At 45.3% G+C, this 26886-nt stretch overlaps 3 protein-coding genes across 3 annotated transcripts; 1 reads left to right on the top strand and 2 right to left on the bottom strand.

Moving 5' to 3' along the window:
- Positions 1-6992: 6992 nt before the first annotated feature.
- LOC123130108 (uncharacterized) lies at positions 6993-7498 on the top strand. The gene has a single exon (XM_044550060.1). The coding sequence runs from the start codon at positions 7117-7119 to the stop codon at positions 7372-7374; it is 258 nt and encodes an 85-aa protein (XP_044405995.1). The 5' UTR covers positions 6993-7116; the 3' UTR covers positions 7375-7498.
- Positions 7499-9131: 1633 nt separating this feature from the next.
- On the bottom strand, positions 9132-13010 carry LOC123131773 (protein LPA3). Its single transcript, XM_044551449.1, has 12 exons — positions 12646-13010; positions 12501-12531; positions 11862-11954; positions 11706-11768; positions 11505-11616; positions 10870-10955; positions 10594-10652; positions 10404-10506; positions 10262-10322; positions 9977-10059; positions 9811-9891; positions 9132-9518 (listed from the first exon to the last, which is right to left on the bottom strand). The coding sequence occupies exons 1-12, from the start codon at positions 12927-12929 to the stop codon at positions 9459-9461; spliced, it is 1116 nt and encodes a 371-aa protein (XP_044407384.1). The 5' UTR covers positions 12930-13010; the 3' UTR covers positions 9132-9458.
- A 7298-nt stretch (positions 13011-20308) lies between these two features.
- LOC123130107 (MOB kinase activator-like 1A) lies at positions 20309-22785 on the bottom strand. Its single transcript, XM_044550058.1, has 7 exons — positions 22539-22785; positions 22322-22370; positions 21824-21932; positions 21633-21726; positions 21303-21436; positions 21045-21208; positions 20309-20614 (listed from the first exon to the last, which is right to left on the bottom strand). The coding sequence occupies exons 1-7, from the start codon at positions 22565-22567 to the stop codon at positions 20540-20542; spliced, it is 654 nt and encodes a 217-aa protein (XP_044405993.1). The 5' UTR covers positions 22568-22785; the 3' UTR covers positions 20309-20539.
- Between the last annotated feature and the right edge of the window lie 4101 nt (positions 22786-26886).

Genomic DNA, 26886 nt, shown 5'->3' with positions numbered 1-26886 from the left:
TGCCCCAGGAGCTGTTTGGTTTCTTGAGTATTTAAGATGGGAACGAAACGAATCGGGGAGTCTGTTGCCCGTCTCTCGGTGGAAATTAGGGTAGCGCTGGGCGCGGTTGACCGGCGGGAGGCCTCGATCGGCCATCTTGCCAGCCGTTGGATTACAGCGTGAAGTCATTTGATTAGTTCTCTTGATGATTTTTTTGTAAGGGAAGAGTCATTTAGTTACATGTCAGCTCAGCTCAGCTCATCCCCTCACCTCTCTTCTCTCTAACGAAAAGCCATGCTACCCCCCCCCCCCGCATGCCATGCCACTAGCTCGGCGCCCTGCACACTCGCCACACAGCTAGATCACTGTCGCTGCGACCTCGCAACATCCTCCATCCCCGTCGTCGTCGTGGACTGGTGTCGGGATGTCGTCCTGCAAGAGCCTATTATGTTGCAGCAGCTGATGTCGTTGATTAGCACTCGCCGCTATCGACTGCAGCATCATGGTGGTTGTAGTTACGATGCCATTTTGCAGTCACCGTGGCTGGTTGCAGCTTCTCCATTGGCCGGTTGCAGCTACCCTCACTAACGGTCGCAGCATCTGACCGGCCACCGTTCACCGTTTCTAGCTCCCGGCGTAGTCGTTTGCAGCTCCTTCATCGACCGGTTCCAGCTCACATCGTCAACGGTCTTAGCATCTCGCGAGCCATCGTGAGTCGTTTCCAGCTCCTGACGTGGTGAGTTGCAGCTACTCTATCGGCCAATTCCATCTCCCATCGCCAATGGTTGCAACATCCCATAGGCCGTTGTGAGTCGTTTCCTACTTGTGACGTTGTTGGTTGTAGCTCCTCTATTGACTGGTGCCATCTCCCATCGCCACTTATCGCAGCATCCCGCGTGCCATTGTGCGTTCTTTTCGAGCACCTGGCATGGTCGGTTGTAGTTGCTCGTCTATCGGGCCCAGCTCATGTGCCAACGGTCGTAGCGTCCCATCACAGGCACACCTCGCCATGGTCCGTGCGATAGTGCCCGCCAAAAAGCATGCCCTTGGCCACCTCCCATGGCGTTGACACCCAAGTTTGCACCATTGCAACAAGTGATTGGTGCCCTCCCCCCCTGAAAGTGCTAGTTATCAACTAGACGGGGGGTGAATAGGCATTTTTTATGAAAATCTTCAAGACAGGCAATGTCTTCGAAGACAGACAACCAAATAACATCTACACAGTATGCAGCGGAAGATAAACTACACTAGCCATGCCATAGTCAAGGAAATAATACAAAGTAAGCACGGAGACAAATAGGCTAGGTAGAGTGGATTAGAATAGGAAGACAGTATGAAGCCAAATATGTAATCAGAGAGAATGTCTTCAAACAATGAAGTCAAACAAAGCAGGCAAGCAATGACTTCACGAGACAGAACTGTAAGTAAGGAGTGAAGAGATAGAACTAGTTGCTTGATGAAGACAATGATATGGTAGAGTGGTTCCAGTTGCTATGACAACTTTACGTCTGATTAGGGAGGCTGAGATTGAACTCAAAAGACCACGTCTTCACCTTATTTCCCTTGAGCTAAGGTCACTTAGTCCTCGCTCAGTCACTCAGGTAAGTCTTCAAGGTAGACTTCCAAACCTTCACAGACTTTGTTCACGGGCGATTCATAATGACTCTTGGATCCTCAAAACGCGACGCCTAACCGACTGAAAGATCATAGTCTTCAAGTGTAATAAATCTTCAGATCACGCGGACAGAAAGACTTCAGTGATTTCAAACACTCTTTGGGCTATGGGTGTTTTGGGCTTTGTCCTCTCAAGGATTCTTTCTCAAAGGCTTCAAAACTGTGTTGCTCTCAAATGACAAAGCGGGGCACTAACTCTGAGCAGCCACCAATTTATGGTGTAGAGGGTAGGCTATTTATAGCTAGGAGGCAACCCGACATGCTTTGTCCGAAATGACCCTGGGTCACTAAGGAACCGGCATGTGTCCAACAGTCAGATTTTAAACACACGTGGCGGCTTGACTTGGGCTTCAAATAAAGCTGACTCATCCAACTCTGGATAAGATTTCCTCTCATAGTCTTCACTCGAAGACATAGGATTTTGGTTGAGCATCATGTCAGTTTTCTGACTTTGTTCACTTGAACCCCACTTTAACAGTTCGGTGGTTACTATGACTCAAGAAAGAAGAAAATGAAACTATGTCTTTGTACTCCATTGTTTTCAAGTGAATGTCTTCACACGTCATTGTCTTCGACATGAATGTCTTCGCGAGCCACCATTGTCTTCAATATCTTCATACATTTTTAGGAGTCATCTTCGATGGGTAAAACAAATCAATAGGAACTTCTGAAGGAAATATGCCCTAGAGGCAATAATAAAGTTATTATTTATTTCCTTATATCATGATAAATGTTTATTATTCATGCTAGAATTGTATTAACCGGAAACATAATACATGTGTGAATACATAGACAAACAGAGTGTCACTAGTATGCCTCTACTTGACTAGCTCGTTAATCAAAGATGGTTATGTTTCCTAACCATGGACAAAGAGTTGTTATTTGATTAACGGGATCATATTATTAGATGAATGATCTGATTGACATGACCCATTCCATTAGCTTAGCACCCGATCGTTTAGTATGTTGCTATTGCTTTCTTCATGACTTATACATGTTCCTATGACTATGAGATTATGCAACTCCCGTTTGCCGGAGGAACACTTTGGGTGCTACCAAACGTCACAACGTAACTGGGTGATTATAAAGGAGCATTACAGGTGTCTCCAAAGGTACATGTTGGGTTGGCGTATTTCGAGATTAGGATTTGTCACTCCGATTGTCGGAGAGGTATCTCTGGGCCCTCTCGGTAATGCACATCACTTAAGCCTTGCAAGCATTGCAACTAATGAGTTAGTTGCGGGATGATGTATTACAGAACGAGTAAAGAGACTTGCCGGTAACGAGATTGAACTAGGTATTGGATACAGACGATCGAATCTCGGGCAAGTAACATACCGATGACAAAGGGAACAACGTATGTTGTTATGCGGTCTGACCGATAAAGATCTTCGTAGAATATGTAGGAGCCAATATGGGCATCCAGGTCCCGCTATTGGTTATTGACCGGAGACGTGTCTCGGTCATGTCTACATTGTTCTCGAACCGTAGGGTCCGCACGCTTAAGGTTTCGATGACAGTTATATTATGAGTTTATGAGTTTTGATGTACCGAAGGAGTTCGGAGTCCCGGATGAGATCGGGTACATGACGAGGAGTCTCGAAATGGTCGAGACATAAAGATCGATATATTGGACGACTATATTCCGACATCAGAAAGATTCAGAGTGATTCGGGTATTTTTCGGAGTACCGGGTAGTTACGGGAGAAATAATGGGCCTTGATGGGCTTTAGTGGGAAGAGGAAAAGGCTGCTGCGCCCCCCCTCCCCTTTGGTCCGAATTGGACTAGGGAAAAGGGGGCCGGCCACCTTTCCTACTCCTCCTATTCCTTCTTCCTTCCTCCCCTCTTGGTGGACTCCTACTAGGACTTGGAGTCCTAGTAGGACTCCCTATCCTGGCCGCACCTTTGCCTTGGCCGGCCTCCTCCTCCTCCATCCTTTATATACAGGGGCATGGGGCACCCCATAGACACACAAGTTGATCTTTGAGATCGTTCCTTAGCCGTGTGCGGTGCCCCCTGCCACCAAATTTCACCTCGATCATACCGTTGTAGTGCTTAGGCGAAGCCCTGCGTCGGTAGAACATCAAGATCGTCACCACGCCGTCGTGCTAACGGAACTCTTCCTCGACGCTTTGCTGGATCGGAGCCCGAGGATCGTCATCGAGCTGAACGTGTGCTAAGAACTCGGAGGTGCCGGAGTAACGGTGCTTGGATCGGTTGGATCGGGAAGAAGACGTACGACTACTTCCTCTACGTTGTGTCAACGCTTCCGTTGTGATCTACAAGGGTACGTAGATCAGACTCCCCCCCTCGTTGCTATGCATCACCATGATCTCGCATGTGCGTAGGAAATTTTTTGAAATTACTACGTTCCCCAACAACTTCTACCTATGTTCTCCTGTGAATCTCACAAACACATTAGTCCATCAACCACGTTTGTTGTCAATAATCCAAAATCAACTAGAGATGGCACTGAACGCACTTACACCCCCTATTTTTTTGCAGGCACTATCACTTGGGGGACCACCAATCACTTTTCGCGCCACATCCCCTTTCAGATTTTGCAGCGCCACCTCCACCCATGAATTTCTCCTCGCCCATCACGCCCGCCAGCCGTCCCTCCACGTCCTCGATGGCACCGACCACCACAGCCTCTTCACCTTTGATCATCGGGCCGCTGCCGCCCAGCTCCAACCCATTGCCCGGCTCGACCAGCCCCTCCCGCTGGCTGACTCATGCGACGGTCTCCTGGTCCTTTACAATCTTGGCATGGCTGGCCTCTGCTATTCCATCTTCAACCCGGACACTCGCCGATATGCTCGTCTCCCCATGATTTCTGGCTTTGATATGTTTGGAACGTACTAGCACCGCCCTACAAGCGAGTACAGAATATTGTACCTGAAAAATGAAAATCCGGCACCCTGCTACACCTTCAGTTTGGGCTCCGTCCAGCAGCCGAGGGTCATCCGGGGGCTGCCGGTGGGGCATGAAGATAGCGTAACTGATGGGGCTGTCCTGGTCCATGGTTGCCTGCATTGGTACCCACAGCCAAATGAGAACAAAGTGACATGATAGTGGTGTTCGACACCATAGTCGAGTCGTTCCGCGAGATGCATGCGCCATTTACTCTGGTTTTTTCTTGCCACGTTGACCTGTTTGAGATGGATGGAGTGCTCGGCTTGTCTAGCTTTCATGTTGCGGCGTCGATCATTGATACTGGGTGTTGGAGCATCTCTAGTAAACCCCGCAAAAAAGTCCCGATCTGTAAAATAACCGTCAAAATGCGGGTCGGTGCGCAAAATCCTGCCCGAACAGACCCCGCAAACGCGGCCGGCCCGCAAATTTTTTTGAGGGGCGCGGCAAAAACTTGACCCCAAACCGCGAATATGCGGGCTCCCTTCGGCCTTTCGGTGCCCAGCATATAGCGGGAGCGAGTGGTGGGAAGGACATTTCAGCCCGCGCTTTTCCCCACCTACCACCTCCCCTCTCGCCCTCGCCCCGCCGCCGGGCCTCTGCCCACGATTCCGGCGAAAGTAGCCGATGGGATCACGCCAAAAGGCCGCCAGACGCATGAAGTTGCCCTCCGCCCCCTCCCCTCTCTTGCGTCGGCGGCTCGGAAAGTTGCAGATCTGCGGCCCTTCGTTGCGGGCGGCCAGATTTGGCTTTTCCGGCCGCCGGTGGCTGTGCCAAGTGATGGAATGGTCGGGGAGCACCTCACGCAACCCCCGCAAAGTCCCATCGCCGCATGCAGGTACGGGTTCGTCCTGTCGCCGCCGCCGTCCGGGCTCGGCGCTCGCGCAGAGGCTCTATGGCTCGCCGATGCCGCTCATACAGTGCGACGACTGCACGCAGACAGTGTTGCAGCTAATTTCGGGCACGCCGAAGCACCCTGGATGGGTGTTCTTCAAATGCGAAAACGACGGGGTACGTGTTGTTTTCATTCGGCTTTGGCACCGCATTCTTTGGCTCAATTGCGATAGCTCATTTCGAACATCATCATGTGTGTAGGAAAATGGATACTCATTTTGGTTTTGGAAAGACGAATACATTGATTTGTTGATAGAAAGAATTTCGTGCACTCTTTAGTAGAATCGAAGGCAAGGAAGCAGCTGCATGTGCAACTAGAGGGGAAGCAAAGAAATGCATTATCTTGTGTCAAATTGAGATGCAAATTTAGGATTTGCGGGTCAGAGGGAGCGGCGCCAGACCAGACCTCGCAAAGCGACCCGTAAAAGAGCGTATTTCGTGAATATTCTTTTATACGGGTCCATTTTGCGGGGTTTGCCCCTGCGGCCGTCCGCGCCAGCCCGCAAAGTGGTTTTTTCATGAACTGCAAACATGTTTTGTGGGTCGAGATTTTGCAGGGTCGGCTAAAAATGTTCTTACAGGACTATCTTCTCATGCACCTCATCTTATACATACGGTTGTTCGTCAAAACCTGAAACAGGATAGAAAAATATGTGATGATTCTGAAGAAATGATCGTGGCAAAATCAAGCAAGGCAAGTTAATTTGGATTCTCTAAGCTGGTGGTACATATTTACTCAACAAACTGGGTGAACACCTCCTAGTACAAAGCTTGACGAGGCATTCTGTTGCACATCAGCGAGACGTGTCACGGTTAAATTAGGTAAGCTTTGTACTGTCAAATGAAACTGAAGATATAAGCTTTAATGCCAACAGGATCTTGTGCAGATTTAGCATCAAGCTATCGATGAAGGATGAACACATAAGACACAAAAGTGAAGCCATAAAATGGGTGAGCAGTTAAAATAAATTAGTGAAATGGAAAAATGAATAATTTGGCACAACTGCAAAAAAAAAAACTCATGTCAGCACAGATATCAAGTACAAACTGCATGAAACTAACTAAAAAAAGAACTTTGTATGGAAGGAAACGTAAGACACCACACAAACAACAAGTAACAACTTTACCAAGCAAAACTGGAATCAATATCAAATACCAAATCAGCAACATATATACAATGCTTACCTCTTGACTGGGCTCATGTTCAATTTTTAGAAGCCACATTAATTCTGTGGAGAAGTTAAAAACAATTAAGTTAAGTGCAGAGGTAATTCTTACCGAGTACTCCCTTCGTTCTAAATTACTCGTCGCGGAAATGGATGTATCTAGAACTAAAATACATCTAAATACATCTATACCTTCGACAAGTAATTCGGAACTGAGGGAGTAGTAAATACCAGCAGAGTCATAAGCCCCAACTCTAAACAACAAAAGATGCTTCATCTTATACTTCGTAAGGGCCAAGGAAACGGGCACCTCCGCATGTTCATCAGGGACGCGGATAGTCTCTTCCTCCCTCCCGTCCATCCTAATTTTGGCAGACAACCAGAACAGGCCCAAAGAAAAACCCGGAGGCGACGCGGGGACTAGCCACCGATCCAGCCCCATTCCCCCATCTTCCCTTCTTTCTGGTCTCCGTCGGACGGACAACATCCATGAACGGAGGCGGCGGCGGGATCTTGTCGTATGAGAAGCTGGAGGGGTATGCGGTATGGGTGGGCGCGAGCGTGGCGGCGGCCTTCTTCATCTCCATGGAGCGGTGCTCCTGCATCCACCTCCACACCATGGACGACGACGATTGCGACGACCCCGAGGAGGCCAAGGACCGGCCCCTCATGCTCTCACGCCCCCAGGCCCTCCCCGAGTACTACTACGACCGGACGGGGTCCTCCGCCTCGTTCGCCAAGATGTGACAATCAAGGTCGATCATCTCGTGTGATCTGCTGTTTTTTTTTTAGTTCTTTTAATTTTTGATTAGGTTTTTCTTTTTGCGTTTTCTCGTGATTTGTCCGTGCTATGATCAAACTGTGTTATTCGTGTGAGGCTTTCAAGAAATCCAGCCCCTCAGGGCTCATTCGGTTTGGAGAAAATCTAACCGTAGGAATTTGGAGTAGTATAGGAATTTGATAGGATGGCACTTGCCACCCTAAGGAATTGACTTGCCTCGTTCCTACGCGCAAAATGAGCTTTGACTGGATGTGTAGTTTTCTCCAAAAGCATAGGAAATGAATAGTATTCCTACGAAATTCCTTTATGCATTTCCTACAAACCGAATGCATATATAGGAAATTTTCCTCTGGAATCCTTGTTCCCATGTTTTTCCTATAAAAATCCTCCAAACCGAATGAGGCCTCATTGTTCATGCACGATTCAGAGGGCAGATTAATCTGTGATTTTGTACGGTCTATTGATGGATCTTCTAGAATTTGATTCCGAGACGGTCATATGGATCGATGTCCCACATTTTTGTCGCATTGTATCTTCGAAGCTGTGGAGCTAGAGTACATGTTATTTGGGCGTACGCGTGTCACCATGTTTGATTGTTGTAACGCGTAGCTGGAACATGAACCTCTCAGGTTTCTAATCATGTTTGTACGAGGATAATGAATTTCGAATCCGTGCAGAGAAAATGGGCGCTGGTAGTTGTTTCCCCATCCCAAGTTTGTTTTCATCCTGGTTCAGCCACATCTTTTCCTTGTTCTCTTAGTTCTACAGTACGAGAATAGTTCACAGGCACGACAAAAAGAAACATGTTTCGAGAGAGCCAACTTCCAGATGTACCAGATGATAATGCATATGTTGTCCTTAAGGTCAGTTGTTCGATGCTTGCCTGCATAGAACAAGATTCACAACAACAGTTTGGGAACATAAGAGACTTTCAATATAAATTGTGTACACATAGAAAGGATCCAATATATCTTCATTTGCCTGTATATGTTCATTTTCCTGGCAGGTCGACGGTTAAGAGGATCCAGTATAAATTCATCTGCCATGAAAGGATCCAATTCCCAGCAGGTGGAAGTGATGCTCTAAAGAAATGCAAATGTGCAAGATTGAACTTTGAAAATGCAATTACTCAACACAGCACTTCCCCTCATCCAATTCTGAGGTTTCTGGATCCGCCGTTCCTCTGTTTCATCTTTATTACAGGTGTCGTCTGCGAGTAAGGACTAGTTCATTGTCTCATAGATCATTTGCTGAAGGGGAAGTTCGCAGCGCCGGTTTTCCAAATGGAGCATAACAAAGCTTCCAGACCAGACAATTTCAGTTTTACTGAAGTTTTCGGACGTCGTCAAGGGTGACCTGACAGAAATGTTTCATGATTTTCATGCTGGCAAACCCCTCTATGTAGCCTCAACTTTGGAGAGATTACGCCCTTACTGAAGGTCAAGGATGCTAGTAGAATTCAGCAGTACTGCCCTATCTGCTTGTTAAATGTAAGTTATACTCCTTCTGTCCCATAATGTAAGACGTTTTTTGACTCTAGTGTAGTGTTAAAAAACGTCTTACATTATGGAACGGAGGGAGTAGTTTTTTTACTAAGGTGGTTAACAAATGTAATCTAGTGGCCAAGATTTTTTTTCTTTAAGAATAAACTAAACAAGTTAAGAAATCAAAATGCATTTTTTCATCAACAACTGCTTGTAAGTTGCCAGATACACTTCTGGGCTGTGGAAGTAAAAAAGAGAAGCCATAAGATTCACTGCAATATTAGAGTCACATGCATTACACCTGTACTCAGCACATAATCACCAAAAATGCCGAGGAGAATTTCCCCTCAGAACTCATATCAGATGGCACAGTTGCAGCACAGGCAATGTCCACACTGCATGACTATGACATTGGTGTGTGCGCTTCTTTCTGTAAATTTAGTTGCATCATCATCTCAGGATTCATGAACACTCTGTTTTCAAGGGACTATATGAACATTCTTTGGCCTATGTATCTCCATTTGCCAGTCAGACTGGCGTTCCGGCGTTGAACCAGCAGCTGCGTCTCAAGTTCGCCACGCGGGCGATTTCTCCTGATCAAAATTCTCTTCCCACCAAGTAGCATTCTGCATGAAAGCATCTCATTTTCAGCTGGTAAAAGTGATGCTCCGAATAAATTCAGATGTGAAGGATTGCAAAAAATGCAATCAATCAACACAGCACAACATTACAAGCTTGCTGGATTGATGGTTCTGTAAGTAGGTTTAGATTTTCCCGGACTTCACAGAATATGCGATCATGTCAAATAAATTGCTTGAGACCACTGCTCTCGATATAGGGTTTTATTTTTTTTATTGCACTGAAATTTTGGAAATGCACTTAATCATATCAACCAGTAAGTGAGATGAGATTGCATACCTTGTATCCTCTTCTGAGGAATTCAAGTTGGCTGCCTACCTCTTCTTGCAAACCGAGAACTCTCAATAGTTCATCCTTGGCCTAAATGAATGACATGGCACGTCATACTCCAAAACTTCTGTCAAAATAATAACTATAGTTCATGCAAATGATATACTGTAATGACCTGCCCCAAAGTGAACCGGGATGCGCTCTCTGCAACACATGCATAGGAACCATCACCCTGCTTAAGCATGACTTGCCAGGGCCCTGAACAGACAGAAATTAATAGACCAGTAGCTGATGGTGATGCGGTATAAACCAATTGTATGTGTACAACACGATGAATTGGAGGATGCAAATACATGTATGAATATTAATATATTATCACCTTTTAAGGTGAAGAAAGACATGGAAATAACAACTTAGTACTGCTAGTGGCCAAGACTACAAGTCTACAACCATGTGCTACCTGGGTACTGACGGAAGACAGCGCCACTGTAATTCACTATGTATGGAGTGACCGCAATTGTCTATATTGTAAAGTGGACAATGTTAGTTACAGACAGAAACACAAATGATGGTTAGGCATGCAAAAGACAAATATATGATACCTTCGAGTAGTCACGCTGTCTGATGTAAAATACTGGGGTAAACTGAGAAAGAAACCGGTAATGCAAATCTTTCGGGGGGAATCCCAGAAGCCCCAGGTCAGAACTGGAGGTTAAAGTTCGTATGTTATCGCTTAACGCACTCAAAATGCTTATAAGGAACAGAGTATCAAATAGAATACAGACGACATACCGCAAGGTATCTAGTTCCAGGTTAAAGAGAACAGCAGGCACAGAGGCAGCAAATTGGTCCTGGTCAAGAAGGAATGCACATAGGACAAATCAGCAAAACATGCAAACAAACACCAGAGCTTCTATAAACAAAGTTGAAGTTAAACATTTTTCGCTCCTGTGCTACAATAGTAGAGAATCACTGAAAATTACGGATTCATGTTCTCTTGAAAATGCTTAGAATACAAAAGCAGGTTTTTTTTAGAGGGGAGACACAAAAGCATTATTCTAGACATACCACATACTTCTCTATAGATGAAAGGTCACCCGTGCTGCTGTTGATAAAGATATATAGTGACGGTGGTTCGTCAGACTTCCATTGATCTGTAAGCACACTAACACATCAGTTACAAGCAATATCTGATATCTCCAGGGATGTTTATGTGAGGATTTTCTCACAGTAATAGGGCTCAAATTTACTGATGGCTGGCTGTTATGGACTTTTCTGCTCACATTAATAATAGTATCATAATGAATACTTAACTACCCATGGTAAACCTGCCTACGCTTGATTCACACACACACATCCTGCTCATGTTCAGTTATCCTTTTATTTCCACTCTTTGAACTGATGATAAATTAACATGAAAATATTTTGCCAACTAGGCAACTACACAAAAAGATGCTAGCATATCAATGTTATTCGGCATGCTACATGTACTCTGAACTGGTAGCTTTTGGCACAAAGCGCTCGGCAAGGTTCAGTCAGGTCCTGTATAGAACAAAACATCAATGCAGATATGTGGCATAAAAATGCAATTTTCAGTATTTCATCTAGACTGAGCAGATTCATTAGCACCAGCAGCTCGTCGGAGTAAATGAAATTGGTGTTTTCGGTGTCACCACATTAGACAGAGCTGCCTGAGATCTCACCTTCGTTGTCATCAGCAAAATCGAAATCAAGGGTACTTCTTATCGATTTGAAGAAGGTATCGAGAGGCCCGGTCGGCAGATCATCCAACGAACTGATGGATATACCCTCGATCTAAAAGAAGTGCCAAGAGAAAACCAACCCACCACTTTAGTCACCCATGAAGCCACTGGGAGAATGCAATGTTTCGAGGTGCAGTTTACCTGATCTATAGCTGTTTTGAATATCTGCGAGGCCCTTCGCTTCTCCGGTTGATCAGGAAACACCTGGAATGGACTAGAAGAGAACGGATGAGCATGGTTCCGCACTCGTGGAACAAACCTGGAGGACAAAGGGTGAAGCGTGGAGCCTGAACTTACTATGCAGGACCGAGTCCCCTTGAGCTTTTTGAGGTCCCTTACGACGGCGAGAGCGAGCTGGACGTTGGCATCGATGAACTCGTCCGAAGACCCCTAGAGAAATAGAGGTGAATCGGCGTGATCAGAACTTCAGAAGCAAGAGGAAGACTCCAAACATCAGTCTAACATCAACCCCTTCATTTCGGTAATGGGAAAAATTTATTAATGCGTCAAATGTGATGGAAATAAACAAACTCGTACTCTCCGACAACACGATGACGACGAAGCGTTGATGCACATTATAGAGTTGATTCTAAATTTATCCTCAGATTTTCCAAAACAAACATGTTTTCTTCTTTTTGCGAGGAGACAGAGAACATGCTAGAGGTGGGTGCATCCGCATTATAGAATTAATTTTTCTATGTGCATCAATCACTAGTCAATTCGAATGCATTGACGACCACAATGTTGCTGCAGCAGGAAACTTTGGGTTGAACCAATTTGTATCCAGTGTCCCATAACAAGATTCTTATGTATGGATTGAGTTTTTGTGCATATGTCACTAGAATCAAACTGTATCCAGTAATACATGGAGACATTCCACAGCAGGAAATTTGTGCAGGCTGCAGGGGTTGGAGAAGAAGGGCGTGCAGTCAGTACCTTGTAAGAAGAGATGCTGCTGGGCAGAGGCCTTGTCGTCGATTAGCCGTGAAAGAAACATGAAGGGGATGTGAGAACAATCGTGGGATTGTACTATTAGATTGGAACGAGACGAATGTGATGGTGGAGCGGAGTGGATGCTTACGGGAACTCGATCTCGAGGCGGGTCCTGCCGTCGTCGATGGCGGCGGCGAGGGAGCGGGCGGCGTCGGAGACGAGCACCTCGTAGGAGCGCGGCTTGTAGACGGACACCCCGGCCCTGAGCTCCCCCACCTCCGCCTCCTTGGCCGCCTCCGCGCGCACCGACCGGAGCCGGCCGCGGCACCGGAAGCGCGCTGGCGCCCCGGCGAGGCGGGCGGACGGAGAAGGGAGCGTGGCCGGAGCCGCGGGGGAGCGCAGGAGGCGGACGGCGGTGGAGAGAGGCGCCATGGCCGGCTGCGGAGGAGGAGAGGCGGTGCTCTGCTCTGCTCTGGTGGCTGGCGTCCCGCCGCGAGGAGGGAAGGAGAAGCGAGTCCACACCACACACTCGCCAGTGATCCTCCACGTATACATCGAGAGTTGGAGACCTGGGCCACTGGCAGTGGGCCCAGATAGAAATTCCTGGATTTCATTTCCTGCCATTAATTCAGTTGGCCTGGATTCTGAAAAAAAAATGTAGTTGGCATTTTTCACAAACATATTCGATTCTTTTTTGCAAAAATATATTAAAAGCGGAAGGTCATATATAAAACAAAGCCAGCCCCTACAATAATAAGAAATTACAGACAAGTTTCTGGACAAAATCGCCACCATCTTCCTCCTACATTCACTGACGGCCATTGCGTCATTAGGAAAGCTAGTTGATGCCTCTATGTCTCCACCTTATCGAAACAACCTTGTTGAAAGTCAGAAGCTTGTGGAAGCAGCAGCCGACAAGTCGTTGATGTAGAGCAGTAGAGGTCGGCGACCACATATATACTAGATAGATCGTCGTTCCGGAGAAGCTGGCGCTGAGGAGGGTCATATGAAAATCCCAACTCGACCGACAGGGGAAGGGACACAAATCTCACAAGTTCCATGACAGAGCGGTATCTAGTAGAGCATCATGGGATGGACAGGGAACTGGAGAATATAAACACGTCACAAAGCCAGCTTCTCCATAGGCCGCAGCCGGCATGGACAAACAGTATCCCGCCAAACAGAGTGTCCAACAGTCAACAACATCTTCCAACTCATCAATGCCACTACAAAGAAGGACATCAACATTAGGAAAGCCAATGAACCATTATTCCCATCGCCATTGTTGCCTCAATTTCGCCAGCGGTGAAGACCCTATGAGGCACATATTGGGACACTCAGGGTTCCCCAATCCTCACCCACGCTTTGACTGGTGGAGGCCACGGGAACTCGCGAAGGCACTGACGGGTCGAGGTCGCTTCCACTCTAGCAAACCCTAAAAAATATTTCGTCTATTGTTTTGATTTCTTGTGTCTAATTTCAACTTTGGTTAAACAATCAATTATTCACTTGATCGATTTGGCCGCAACCAGCCATGTCTTGGATGTGCTGTTGTCGTCAGATAAATACTTCTATCCAAACCAACCAGAATCAGCTAACATCATGAAAGCATTGGATTATTTGCACATGGTTGAGGGTTCGTGTCCCCATGGCTTGGAGTGTTGGGAAACGTAGTAATTTCAAAAAAAATTCCTACGCATACGCAAGATCATGGTGATGCATCACAACGAGAGGGGAGAGTGTGATCTACGTACCCTTGTAGACCGACAGCGGAAGCGTTAGCACAACGCGGTTGATGTAGTCGTACGTCTTCACGGCCCGACCGATCAAGCACCGAAACTACGGCACCTCCGAGTTCTAGCACACGTTCAGCTCGATGACGATCCCCGGACTCCGATCCAGCAAAGTGTCGGGGAAGAGTTCCGTCAGCACGACGGCGTGGTGACGATCTTGATGCTCTACCGTCGCAGGGCTTCGCCTAAGCACCGCTACAATATTATCGAGGATTATGGTGGAAGGGGCACCGCACACGGCTAAGAATATGATCACGTGGATCAACTTGTGTGTCTAGGTGTGCCCCCTGCCCCCGTATATAAAGGATCAAAGGGGGGGGGGGTGCGTCCGGCCAGGAGGAGGGCGCGCCAGGAGGAGTCCTACTCCCACCGGGAGTAGGATTCCCCCCTTTCCTAGTTGGAATAGGATTCGGGAGGGGGAAAGAGGAGAGAGAGAAGGAAGGGGGGGGGGGGCGCCGCCCCCCTCTCCTTGTCCTATTCGGACTAGGGGGGGAGGGGTGCGCGGCCCAGCCCTGGCCACCTCTCCTCTCTTCCACTAAAGCCCACTAAGGCCCATATACCTCCCGGGGGGTTCCGGTAACCTCCCGGTACTCCGGTAAAATCCCGATTTCACCCGGAACACTTCCGATATCCAAATTTAGGCTTCTAATATATCAATCTTTATGTCTCGACCATTTCGAGACTCCTCGTCATGTCCGTGATCACATCCGGGACTCCGAACAAACTTCGGTACATCAAAATGCATAAACTCATAATATAACTGTCATCGAAACCTTAAGCGTGCGGGCCCTACGGGTTCGAGAACAATGTAGACACGACCGAGACACGTCTCCGGTCAATAACCAATAGCGGAACCTGGATGCTCATATTGGCTCCCACATATTCTACAAAGATCTTTATCGGTCAGACCGCATAACAACATACGTTGTTCCCTTTGTCATCGGTATGTTACTTGCCCGAGATTCGATCGTCGGTATCTCAATACCTAGTTCAATCTCGTTACCGGCAAGTCTCTTTACTCGTTTCGTAATACATCATCTCGCAACTAACTCATTAGTTGCAATGCTTGCAAGGCTTATGTGATGTGCATTACCGAGAGGGCCCAGAGATACCTCTCCGACAATCGGAGTGACAAATCCTAATCTCGAAATACGCCAACCCAACATTTACCTTTGGAGACACCTGTAGAGCTCCTTTATAATCACCCAGTTACGTTGTGACGTTTGGTAGCACACAAAGTGTTCCTCCGGCAAACGGGAGTTGCATAATCTCATAGTCATAGGAACATGTATAAGTCATGAAGAAAGCAATAGCAACATAATAAACGATCGGGTGCTAAGCTAATGGAATGGGTCATGTCAATTACATCATTCTCCTAATAATGTGATCTCGTTAATCAAATGACATCACATGTCTATGGTTAGGAAACATAACCATCTTTAATTAACGAGCTAGTCAAGTAGAGGCATACTAGTGACGTTTGGTTTGTCTATGTATTCACACAAGTATTATGTTTCCGGATAATACAATTCTAGCATGAATAATAAACATTGATCATGAAATAAGGAAATAAATAATAACTTTATTATTGCCTCTAGGGCATATTTCCTTCATGGAGGTGGTGGTCTCACTAGCACATGTTCTAGAGAGAGTTCAGATGGCGTCGTGTTGGAGTAGTTGCACATCCCTAGGTCCCATGAAATGGCGCGTATTGAGGGGCACGTGTGTAGTTCACGCATCTCACAAAAGCAGAGCACGGCGTGCAAAGAAAGAGCAGGGACGGTTGTGCCAAGTTGGGCAGTTACAAAGGCTCGATGACTCATTCATATTTCTGGGTACTTCAGCAAAATACAAACAACTAAACATCAATTCTTTTGTGTTGATAGAAATAAATAAGAGCACATAAAACGAAATTTTGTTGACAATGAATATTTATGAATGAATTATTTTTTCTCGGTGCCCATCCATCCACTGTTGTTAACGTGGTATACCGTACGTATTCATCAGCTAGTCTACTTATGACACCATATACCTATCCACTGCATCGGTCTTCTTTACTAATGACTATGCATCCATAATATTGCATAGTAGATACAAGTTTTTCTACACCCACACTAATCTTAAGGTGCCATTGGCGGATATAGTGTAAAGTCCATTGCAATATGAAAAAGAAAATACCAATTTATCTAAATATTACATACTTAATTTAGTCTCATATAATATGTCAACAAACATATATCATGTTTATCATCTTGTACTAATGACTTTTTGGATAACATGACTTCATGTTATGGTCGTGAAAATTGACTTAGAAATAGTGACTCATATAAATGTTATATTTTTATAACCCGAACAAACACCACACGTTCTATCATTTTATTCAAATGATTTTTTCAAATATGCATTAGGTGAAGATTATTTTAAATTTGATAACATTAGCGATGACATGAAAATAGATGATGGATTAAAAATCTAGAAAAAGAAGTATGTTGAGATTTTGGTTAAGCTTAATAAAACAAAACAAAAATTATTCTATCGTTACAACTTAATGCACTTTCTTCTCAAACTAGGGTTCCTTTAGTGGCTCTGGCAGAGAGTATCGAAAAGGTTTTATTTTGATATGAACATATAGTGAAGAACATATATAAGTTGAAAAGATGTATGACCAGTGGATGTGATGCAGATGTTTAATTGCATTTATTGAGCAAGATATTTTAAGTGATGACAATTTACTCAAGATATTTATCGGAAGGGAATATGTAAATTAAAGTAAGTTGAGTTTGATAACACATTTGAACTATTTTGCAAGATTAAAATACGTCATCCCTTAACTTGCACGATCCAGTCAATTTAGTACGTAACTCCAAAAGAACATGTATATCAGACATGGAGTATGTGAGATCGAGCTCACATGCACCCTTTGCTACAGTAAAATCAGAAAAAGATATAAATTTTTTTTTAAAAAAATCTGATTTTTTTGGCAACAAACATTGATGTGTGTTACACATGCGTGCCAATTTTCATGATGAAATGACATTTGTGGAGGCCTCGGCAAAAAAGACAAAATCATGCTCGAAAAAAAACTGTTTTTGAAGCATTGATTTTGTTTTTTTTTCACTGAGACCTGCATGAATGCCATTTTGTCATGAAATTTTGCACGCATGTGAAAGAGACATCAATATTTGTTGTAAAAAAAATCAGATTTTTTAACTTTTTAAATATATTTTTCGATTTTACTGTAGCAAAGGGTGCGTGTGAGCTCGAGCTCACAAGAGCACTTTCGCATGTATATCCCCTAAACTCTGTGAACAATTATACGTTTCTAAACGATTCATATAATGAATCTTGGCCCTCACATAAGTAAAGTTCTAGATACGCCACTACGGGCTTCCCTTGCGGAGGCTATCACCATGATAGTGAAGGAGGTTTCCAATGCTGCCAAGTGAGGTAGAATGCTTCCTCTGGTCCATCAACGTGGTGCATGACGTGGCACGCCTTGTGTACGAAGTCTTCCACTGCCAATGATGTGGTGCGTTTTGTAATGAAAGAAACGAAAGAAATCATGCATATGTCTACGTCTTGTGTACGAAGTCTGATTCTCATCCATTTCCATGCTCCCCATTTGGGTCCAACACCACCGAATCCTCCTCCTCATCCTCCTTTACCTCGCGCACCCCTCCCAAGCACTATCATTATCTCCGTTAACTACGCCTTTCAGCAAACACCAACATCATGTGTAGTGATGGGCTCTTACTCTGGCATGTTGCTTTTGCCGAACCAGTGTGTGCTCTTTCCTCTACTGCACACGCAAGTTGTTCAGCCGAATGCTCGTGAATCAGCCTCCGACTCGCCCTTGACTTCTTGTCCACCTCTGCCAGCTCCAAGTATCCATATGTCGTCGCCCTTCAAAGCTCGTTGTTCCTTACTTACGTACAACTAGCCCAACCCTTTCCGTTCAACTCGTCGAGACCATCATATTGTACTCCTTCAGTGTAATGTCTCTCGATATAATCTCATATAAGTAGGAGTAGGTTTCTTAGCAGAATCAAGGGGGTCAAACCTAGGAACAACATGGGTTCCACTTTCATTCGGTAACCCGAGGTTATGTCCCACTCCACATTTACGTCTACGTCTACGTCTGCGTCTGCGTCTACATCTTGTGTATGGAATCTGATTCCCATCCATTTTTGTGCTCCACATTTGGGTCCAACACCACCGGAATCCTCCTCCTCTGCTTCGCGTACCCCCTCCGAAGCACCATCATTATCACCGTTAACTATGCTGGTCACCCAACACCAACATCATGTGTAGTTATGGGCTCTTGCTCTGGCATACTACTTTTACCGAACCAGTGTGTGCGCTCTTCGCTCCGCTGCACACACACAGGCTGTTCAGCCGAATGCTCGTGAACCGGCCTCCGACTCGCCCTTGACATCTTCTCCACCTCAACCAATGCCAAGTATCCATATGTCGTTGCCCTTCAAAGCTCGTTGTTCCTTCGTTACGTACAACTAGCTCAACCCTTTCTGTTCAACTCGTTGAGATTATCATTGTACTCCTTCAGTGTAATGTCTCTTGATATAATCCCAGAAGTAGGAGTAGGGCTGTTACCATAATCAAGGGGGTCGAACCTAGGAACAACATGTGTTCCACTTTCATTCGGTAACCCGAGGTTATGTCCCACTACCATCTACCTCCAAGTTGTGGGAAACATTTAGGGACATTACCAAAACACCCTCAGACCTAGTGCTCAAATCCCAGCAAGCCTTTGCAGGAAAAGAAAGCGGAGCCTCCGATCAACGTTTCTACGGAACCAAATACGAATCCTCCTTGAGTTCAATGTGTTGCTTGTTGCTCTTCGGTATTCGGGAATCCTTAGCAGAAAGGTGTTGCCCACAAGACTCCAAGTTGTGATATTTGTGCTATGGGATTGTTTATGAGGGTTTGGAGGCCACATCAAGGTCTACCTCTAGTGATTGAGTTCGGGATTTGTTGGCTGAGGCTCAAGGAGAAGGGCGAGACATTGGTGCATTTCTCACGCTTGTCCGACGTAGATTAGCAACCCCTCCTCCCCCGGCACACACAATTGGTGAACTATGGCATAGATGTTCCCCTTCGACTTTGTGTGATTATTTCTAGCCTTTACTTTCAGATAGGGTTATGCTAGCTTGTTATCTTGTATTTGTTGTTGCTAGGTATCTTATCATGCATATATCGTATTCTACTCAGTTGGATTTCAAGAACACTGCAACCCCTTAACTCAACCAAGAAATGTTAAAATCCGTAGTTGCCTCTTCACCCTCTCTCTAATCAATATTTTTTATCCTTCAAAAAGTGAAACATGTGATCTGGCTTACTCATTGAATCAACGAATTTAGACGTACATACATGTTACCCTTGTTGAAAAAAGGTGTTGGCTTGAAGTTCCGCTTCTTGGGTGATAGCCCCACGTTTGACCACTCGGTGCATGTGTGTGTGTGTGTGTGCGCGCGCGCGCACGCGACACTTATTGTTAGGTTCCACGTTGTTTTGCTGTGGATTTAGTAAATGGTGATAGGCTTTGAAGATGTTGGCGCTCATCAGATCCTAGTGGCCCTCAAGTTTACCCTTCTCTTTTCCTTATTTTGTAAACCAAATGCTTTGGCATTGATACTCGAAAGTCGAAACCATTCAACCATATATGGTAGTGTGCATTCAAATATGTAGAGATTGGAAACTTTGCCTTCCTTCTTGGAATTTTTTTCTAGGAGCCGTCGTATAACTTTCTATTTAGAAAAAAATGCACACACAAAATTTCAAAATTTTGTTCCTTAGCAATGAAATAAAATTACTAAATAGTAAAAAATTCATGGAAAACACGGGAATACTATTATTGGATTATCCTTTGATTCTTGAAAGTCCTTTAGAGGCTCCTGCTTCGGGGGTGCCACCCTGAGAATTCATTTATCTTTTCTAGATTTTTTCGGAAACAATAACTTTGACTACTGCGCATAACCCAACCAAGAGAAATTTCCGGGATGAACTGATAAAAATGTAACAAACTGCGCTGATGCGCGTGCGAGCACTAGCTAACCTATTTCCAAAATGTAGATGAAGGTAATGCATCCAAGTCCAACATCATCACGAAAATATAGATGAAGGTGCACATGCACAAGGTGGGGAAGCTAGCTAAACAAGCAACAAACATGATGTCTCTGCACTGTTGCCTCATCAGCTCTTGTTGGAGAAAGCGCCAGTTATTTCTCTCAGCTAGTGTCCACGCCATATGGGCTCGATCAGTTCGCTCAGAGGAGCCAGCTCTGACCTATCGATTAACTCAAATTCCTGCCAAAAAAGTAGTGCCGGCAATAAGTATTGTGATGATCGAACCGCACAAGGCATTACAATAAAATTTGCTCGAGACGAGAGATGTAGCAACTGGTGAATAAACGCTATGGAATAATAGTTCTACTAATCATGATGAGGCAATCTCAACCAACAAATTCTAGTCGATAGGGTGATCAACAAAACCATCATAATTTGTCGTTAATGTTTGTAGTGTGCTTCCTAAGAATATGCGGGATGTGTTTGTGTGCATAATGATTGATCACAGCTTCCAAAGCAGTAATCAAAATCAAAATATTGAACGCCGGAAAAATATTAGAATACAGAATCATGGAACCAAACTACCAAGGAAACTAAATCACTTATTTTGCATTATATGATAATGTAGATATGAGAGGTTGGCACTAAAGGCATGAAGTTGGGTGGTTACCGTTGTGAAGAGCACAAAGTGCTTGAAGCAGGTGTTGAGATGCGCTTCTTCCTGGAGCTTGAGAATCATCTGGAAATGTGAGTGGTATATGTGGGCATACACCCTGAACAGACGCTTGAAGATGGTCTTGGCGACGTCCCGGAAGTTTGGAGGGAAGGGAGCCCCTGTTGGCACCACAGGTTTCCACCAGAGTATATGATTAGACCGGATCATATTTTTAGCACTCTTCATCGATTACCAAAAATAATAATCAGTTACCAAGCTTTTGAGGGAAGATGGATTCTTCGTCGAGCTGGGCTTCGATCCAGTCCATCAGGTACTCGACATACTTCGGTGCAGATACTTCAATAGGCCTCTTGATCTTGACTCCATCAGCCCACCTGTACTCATACCTGTTTGATGAAGAATCTTATCATTAAGTTCAGAGTGTGACACGAAGCATATAAGATATTTTTGATTGTCCCATATTAGTTGTAGCTCAAACAGATGTATTTAGCACTGAAACACGTCTAGATACATCTGTTTCAGTGCTAATTAATATGAGAAGAATGGAGCATATGCTTTGAAGATTTGAAGGAATTAATGTACTTTGGACCGGCTGACATGGTGGGGCAGGTAGCGGGCGTGCAGAACTCCATGAGGGTGCCATACAGGAGGCTCACTTGGTTGAAGAAGTCGACAGCTGGAGATGGAAGTCATCAGAAACTAGCAAAACTTTCAGCTCATCAACAAACGGCAAGCAACAACTGTTTCAGAAAGAAAAAAGTGCAATAACTCACTGTTGACAGCGAGCCACTCGTTGAGATCCTCTCCGACTGGCAGGCGGACCACCTCTCGCAGGTTACCGCTGCCGAGGGTCGCGTCGATGTGCCTCTTCAGCTTCATGCTCTGTGTACGTACAGTCCAAAATATGATGGTCAGATTGGTAACTGAACTTCTTTTTCCGGGTCGAGCATGTGGATAATGACAGAGTGCATGCAGTTATATGTATAGCTGGCTGTGTGCATCAAAATTATGCAGAGGCCGGGGGTTTCAACCTCGTTTTCAGGAAAAGGAAAGAAAATACTATATAGAGCTGGCAGTCCAAATCATTAATTCTTCCTCATCATAGCAGGCAGTCCTCCAACTGAATGGAGTCCATGTTATTCAGTTGCAGGTAGCCAGAGCTAGATAATAATCTAAGAGATTCAAAATCCTTTTGATGAATTTGGACAAAAATTGACCAATGTTTGTCGAAGTTGCTACAAAAATGTTTGATCCTGCAACTTGCTACGTACCTTGTCCCTCGCTGGAGCACTCTTCTTGGGCCTGAACGTCCTCTGGTTCCTGCGAGCCAATCGAAACACCAAATTAAAAAAAAATTAGGATCCTCAGACAAGTAGAGAATTAACCAAGAGCCAGAAAAGCAAACGAGACATGAGAAGAAGAACCCAAAGAAACAAGAAACTACAACAGCAATCGAAGATGGAATTAGATTCATTCTCGCGTCTTCACCTGCTGCTGCGACCGAAGAGGCTCTGCATGGTTCAACGTCGAAGGCCGCCGCCAGATAGATGCCAGCGAGCGCGAGAGGAAACGACGGCGACGGCGACGGCGACTGCGACTGCGGAGCACTCGACAAGGACAGAGGATTGACCCGAGGGAGGGAGCTTTCCGAGCTCTGACGTCTACCTGAACTCCACATATATATGGGTACCGACGACGTACGCCGAGAGAAAGAAATAAGAGAGACAAAGGGCTAGGCTGGCTGGCGACGGCGGAGGGAGGAGCGGCGGTGGGGGTGGGTGGCTGGCGTCGTGAGTGCGTGCGGTGCATCCGTTACCGTTTTGGGCTGTGCGTTGGCTGTTATCCACTGATTACGTCCTGCTAGCTGTGCGCTCATCTGCCGCCTTTGATGGTTTTCCGCTTGCTCCAATCCTGCCTTGTTGGTACTCATTCAGCGACAGCTAGCTATACCCGGCCTTTCCATATAGGTGACCTCAGCCCCTCCTCCATGCGTTTTTTTCTTTCTCGCCGGCCTTTTCTTTTTTACAGAAACACAGTACAGACGCAAACGCATTAGATACTTGTACAAAACAGGAAGCGGAATGCATATACCCGGTTTTTATTACTAGACTCACGGTACAAATCACCAGTTCGCCTGTTTCGGCCGATTAGCTATACCTCCCCCCCCCCCCCCCCCCCCCCAATGACTTGGGAGGATTCTCATGACACTCTCTCGACGCCCATTTGCTCTCTCTCTCTCTCTCTCTCTCTCTCTCTCTCTCTCTTTGGAGGTATCATCTCGTCATCTGCGATGGTGGGTTTCTCCTCCCTCACCTTAGTCGGTGTTGCCGACTTTCTTTTTCTCCTCTCTGGGTGATAGGTGGACTGTGTAGCGGCAGCAAGGGACCCGAGATGGCGTGATGTTCTTGAACTGTGTGGTAGCCAATGAGTGCAAATCCAGTGATATGGTACAAGATATGATCCCCTAATCCCCGAATGTGTGGAGTGTCGGATCTGGACTGTTTGTAGAGAAATTCAACATTCCATTAAACTGGTGTCAAATTACAATAAGAAACGGTGAAAACACACGTAAAATTGGCGGCCTCGCTGGTGACATGGTGAAGGGTCACGAGTTCATGTTGGTGACCATGACTGGCGACTTCGATAAAGAAGCGAACACGGTCACATATTTGGCGGCTTCGCTGGCGACATGGTGAAGGGTGACGAGTTAGTGTTGATGATAAAGACTGGTGATTTCCATAATACTTCAATAGAAACAATTTTTTGGCAGCTTCACTGGCAACGTGATAAAGGGTGACGAGTTCGTGTTGACGACCAAGACTGACGACTTCGATAATCATGCGAACACGGACAAATTTTTGGCGGTTTTGCTGGCGACGTGGTGAAGGTGACAAGTTTGTGTTGATGATCAAGACTGGCAACTTCAATGGAGACACGAACACTGCCAATTTTTTGGTGGCTCCGTTGATGACATGGTGAAGGGTGGCGAGTTTGTGTTGATGTTATGACTGACGATTTTGGTAAAGACGCCAGTACAGACAATTTTTTTGTGGATTAGCTGGTGACATGGTGAAGGGTGATGAGTTTATGTTGATGATCAAGACCGGTGACTTCGATAATGACACAGACATAGACAATTTTTTGGTGGCTTCGGTCACGACATGGTGAAGGGTGATGTGTTCATGTTGACCACCATGACTGACAACTTCAGTAAAGGCGTGAACATCGACAAATTTTTGGTTGAGTTGTTGACGACATGGTGAAGAGTGAAAAGTCATGTTGATAGTCGGGTGTTCAGACTAGGAGTCCCACTCTCCTACGACAAGATCAACCGCCGTATAAATATGTGAAGGGTGGTGGCTAATTTATAACACACACAATCAAACAAAATCAATATGCTACTTTTATTTTCATCTACTTTTTCTTTAGTATATTTTAGCTTATTGTTCTTCATTGTCGATTGCAGCAGCCTACAAGGCTTTAGGCGCGGCCAGGACGACCTAGGACAACCAATAGCCATCACACTCTCTAACAGGGCCCCTCTCGGGTGTGTGGGGTTTCGGGGTCGACAGACCGCATCGGCTTGTCTTGCATATCGTGCTCCTGACGAGGCTTCTCTGGCGATGTGTCCTAGGTATCACCCTCGACGGTGGGAGGACATGTGATGTCTTCATTTGCAAACACACTTTTGGTGTTTGAGAGAAAAAGATCAAGGGATAATGCTATTCATCGATCATGTCTAACAGCAAGTTCCCAAAGCCCTGAGAAATCAAGGCCAATAGCATAGTCCAACCTGGCTAGTACGTGTTATTAGAAGAACAACATAAATCTTGCGAGGTATATAAGAAGAAACATGAGGAGGGGAGTTTACAAGTGTATCTTGTAAATTTGAAGAAGGATCATCAATGCAATTGTCACCCCGATTGAAGAAATTATGTACCTTCTCCACAAGGCAAACACGTTAAAACCTCTATAAGTTATATTTTCTCTCCCGAGCAATTAGCTGAAATGCAAATTTAAGTTATTGACTACCATAAACTTGTGTATCAATTATTTATGGATGATTTGAGGGCTAGAAAGAATATGCCTCGGTCACCCATTGCTAATGCTGGAACGTTTGCTAGCATAGAAAACCGCAAACTAACTTTACCCGTGAATTCATCTCCACCTTTTATATTATCTCAGTATGGCGCATTGTTAAAGTTTTATCCTAGCCAAACAGTAGTATCTATTATCTACTAATCAACTTGTGGATGTACTTTCATGCACGAAACATATCATGAATATTCCTAGTTAGGTAGCAACAATGAACGAAAACTTAACCGGACCACCAGTAGGCACAAACACGACTCAGCCTCTGTCAGAATTTCGGTTCGGCATCCATGCCACAAATAGCCCATGCATGGCTAGTGATCCTATCATCTACCATCAACACATCTTGGTCTACCATAGACTGAGCTGTAGCTAAACTTAGGGGAAATATGAGTAAAATACTTTTTGAATCCTTACGGATTGAGTGTAGAGCGGCATATACCCAAAGCCATTTCTTTTGATAAAAGGACGCTTTTATTAAATCAAAATGTAGCATGATGAATGACACCAGTCTCTGCATAGTTAAGATACACATATCCAAAACTAACAACCTGACCCAAGTAAAAAATCTTAATTTTTTATGGTATCTTTGATTTTCATATTTATTTATTATTGTTCATGGGAATCTCCGAGTGCATGAGTGTTGCGTTCAGCTAAATTCCTGGCCGGGTATAGGTATACGTATCTACATGAACCCAATGAAAAGAAACAATAAGAATTGAACTTGCGATCCAAATCCTCGATGGAAACCTCAAAAGCCCACAAAAGACGTGTTTGGTTGCCTGCATACACTCCGATCGGCCCGCGCGAAAGGATCCAACCTGTTTGGTAGCCCGCATACATTGTTGGGCCTGCATAGCACAAAATTTAAAGCACCTCTGGGCCTGTCTCGCTGGAAACGCTTAGATCGGCAGTTTCTTGCGAGCCAGACCGAGGCGAGTGCAAGCGAGCGGACCCTTGGAGTTGTTTAGGACGAATTTTGTCAGATTCATCGCGCACAATTGATTATTTAAAATTTTCTTTGACCAACAGCCTAATCTCGCAGTTCTGCACAACATTCGTGTTGCAAGTTTTCTGTTTCGACGATCATAGACGAAAAGATCTACATATTTCTCGTGGCTGTACATATGGATATGTGTGCTGTGATTTAAGATGCTGCTTAATTATTCCTCTAGCCGGCGTGGTTTCTCTTGATCTCCTCTCTCGCATCATGTTGTGGTAGCATCATCGTTGCCGTCGTTTTTCTCGGCCTTCTCTTCATGATCCTAATGTAGTTAAGCCGCCATGGCGCGCACACTGACGGGGTTCTTCTCCTCTGTTCTTTGCCACCGACGGGATCGATCATCTTGGCCTCCTCCCGGCCTCCTCTTTCTCGTCCTACTACACTGGAGTCATTTTCGACGTCGATCATCTCAGCTCCTCTCTCTCATTCTACTACACTGATGTTACCATGGCGTGAGCACTGCATTTCTTCTCCTCTCTCCACTGTCTTTGTGCAAGCACTCCAACTAGTTCGCCGACAGGGTCGCTCGCCCATGACTTCGTGCTCGTCATGTCGGACACGGCGCCACGATCACTATCCACCGCAGTCGCCATGGTCCGGTGCACAATGCATTTCTTCTCCCCTTTCCTCTGCTAGCTCTTAACCATGTGTGCTAAGTGCAAGTGCTAGCTCTTAATCATACCCCATGCGGGCAACCAAACAACGTGTAGTTGCAGTGGCGAACGCAGGAATAATTTCTAG

Source organism: Triticum aestivum, chromosome 6A (assembly GCF_018294505.1).
Source record: "Triticum aestivum cultivar Chinese Spring chromosome 6A, IWGSC CS RefSeq v2.1, whole genome shotgun sequence".
Lineage (NCBI taxonomy): Eukaryota > Viridiplantae > Streptophyta > Magnoliopsida > Poales > Poaceae > Triticum > Triticum aestivum.
This window is presented reverse-complemented; position numbering and strand designations above follow the sequence as displayed.

Bases quoted from the DNA above. Each gene is read 5' to 3' on its own strand.
- LOC123130108 (XM_044550060.1), top strand. From the start codon at position 7,117: ATGAACGGAGGCGGCGGCGGGATCTTGTCGTATGAGAAGCTGGAGGGG.
- LOC123131773 (XM_044551449.1), bottom strand. From the start codon at position 12,929: ATGGCGCCTCTCTCCACCGCCGTCCGCCTCCTGCGCTCCCCCGCGGCT. The intron at 10,653-10,869 runs GTATGTCTAGAA...CTTCTTGACCAG, and splicing joins CATCTATAGAGAAGTATGTG to GACCAATTTGCTGCCTCTGT. The intron at 10,507-10,593 runs GTATGTCGTCTG...TTTAACCTCCAG, and splicing joins CTGGAACTAGATACCTTGCG to TTCTGACCTGGGGCTTCTGG.
- LOC123130107 (XM_044550058.1), bottom strand. From the start codon at position 22,567: ATGCAGAGCCTCTTCGGTCGCAGCAGCAG. The intron at 21,933-22,321 runs GTACGTAGCAAG...GTACGTACACAG, and splicing joins GTGCTCCAGCGAGGGACAAG to AGCATGAAGCTGAAGAGGCA. The intron at 20,615-21,044 runs GTAACCACCCAA...CTTTTTTGGCAG, and splicing joins ACTTTGTGCTCTTCACAACG to GAATTTGAGTTAATCGATAG.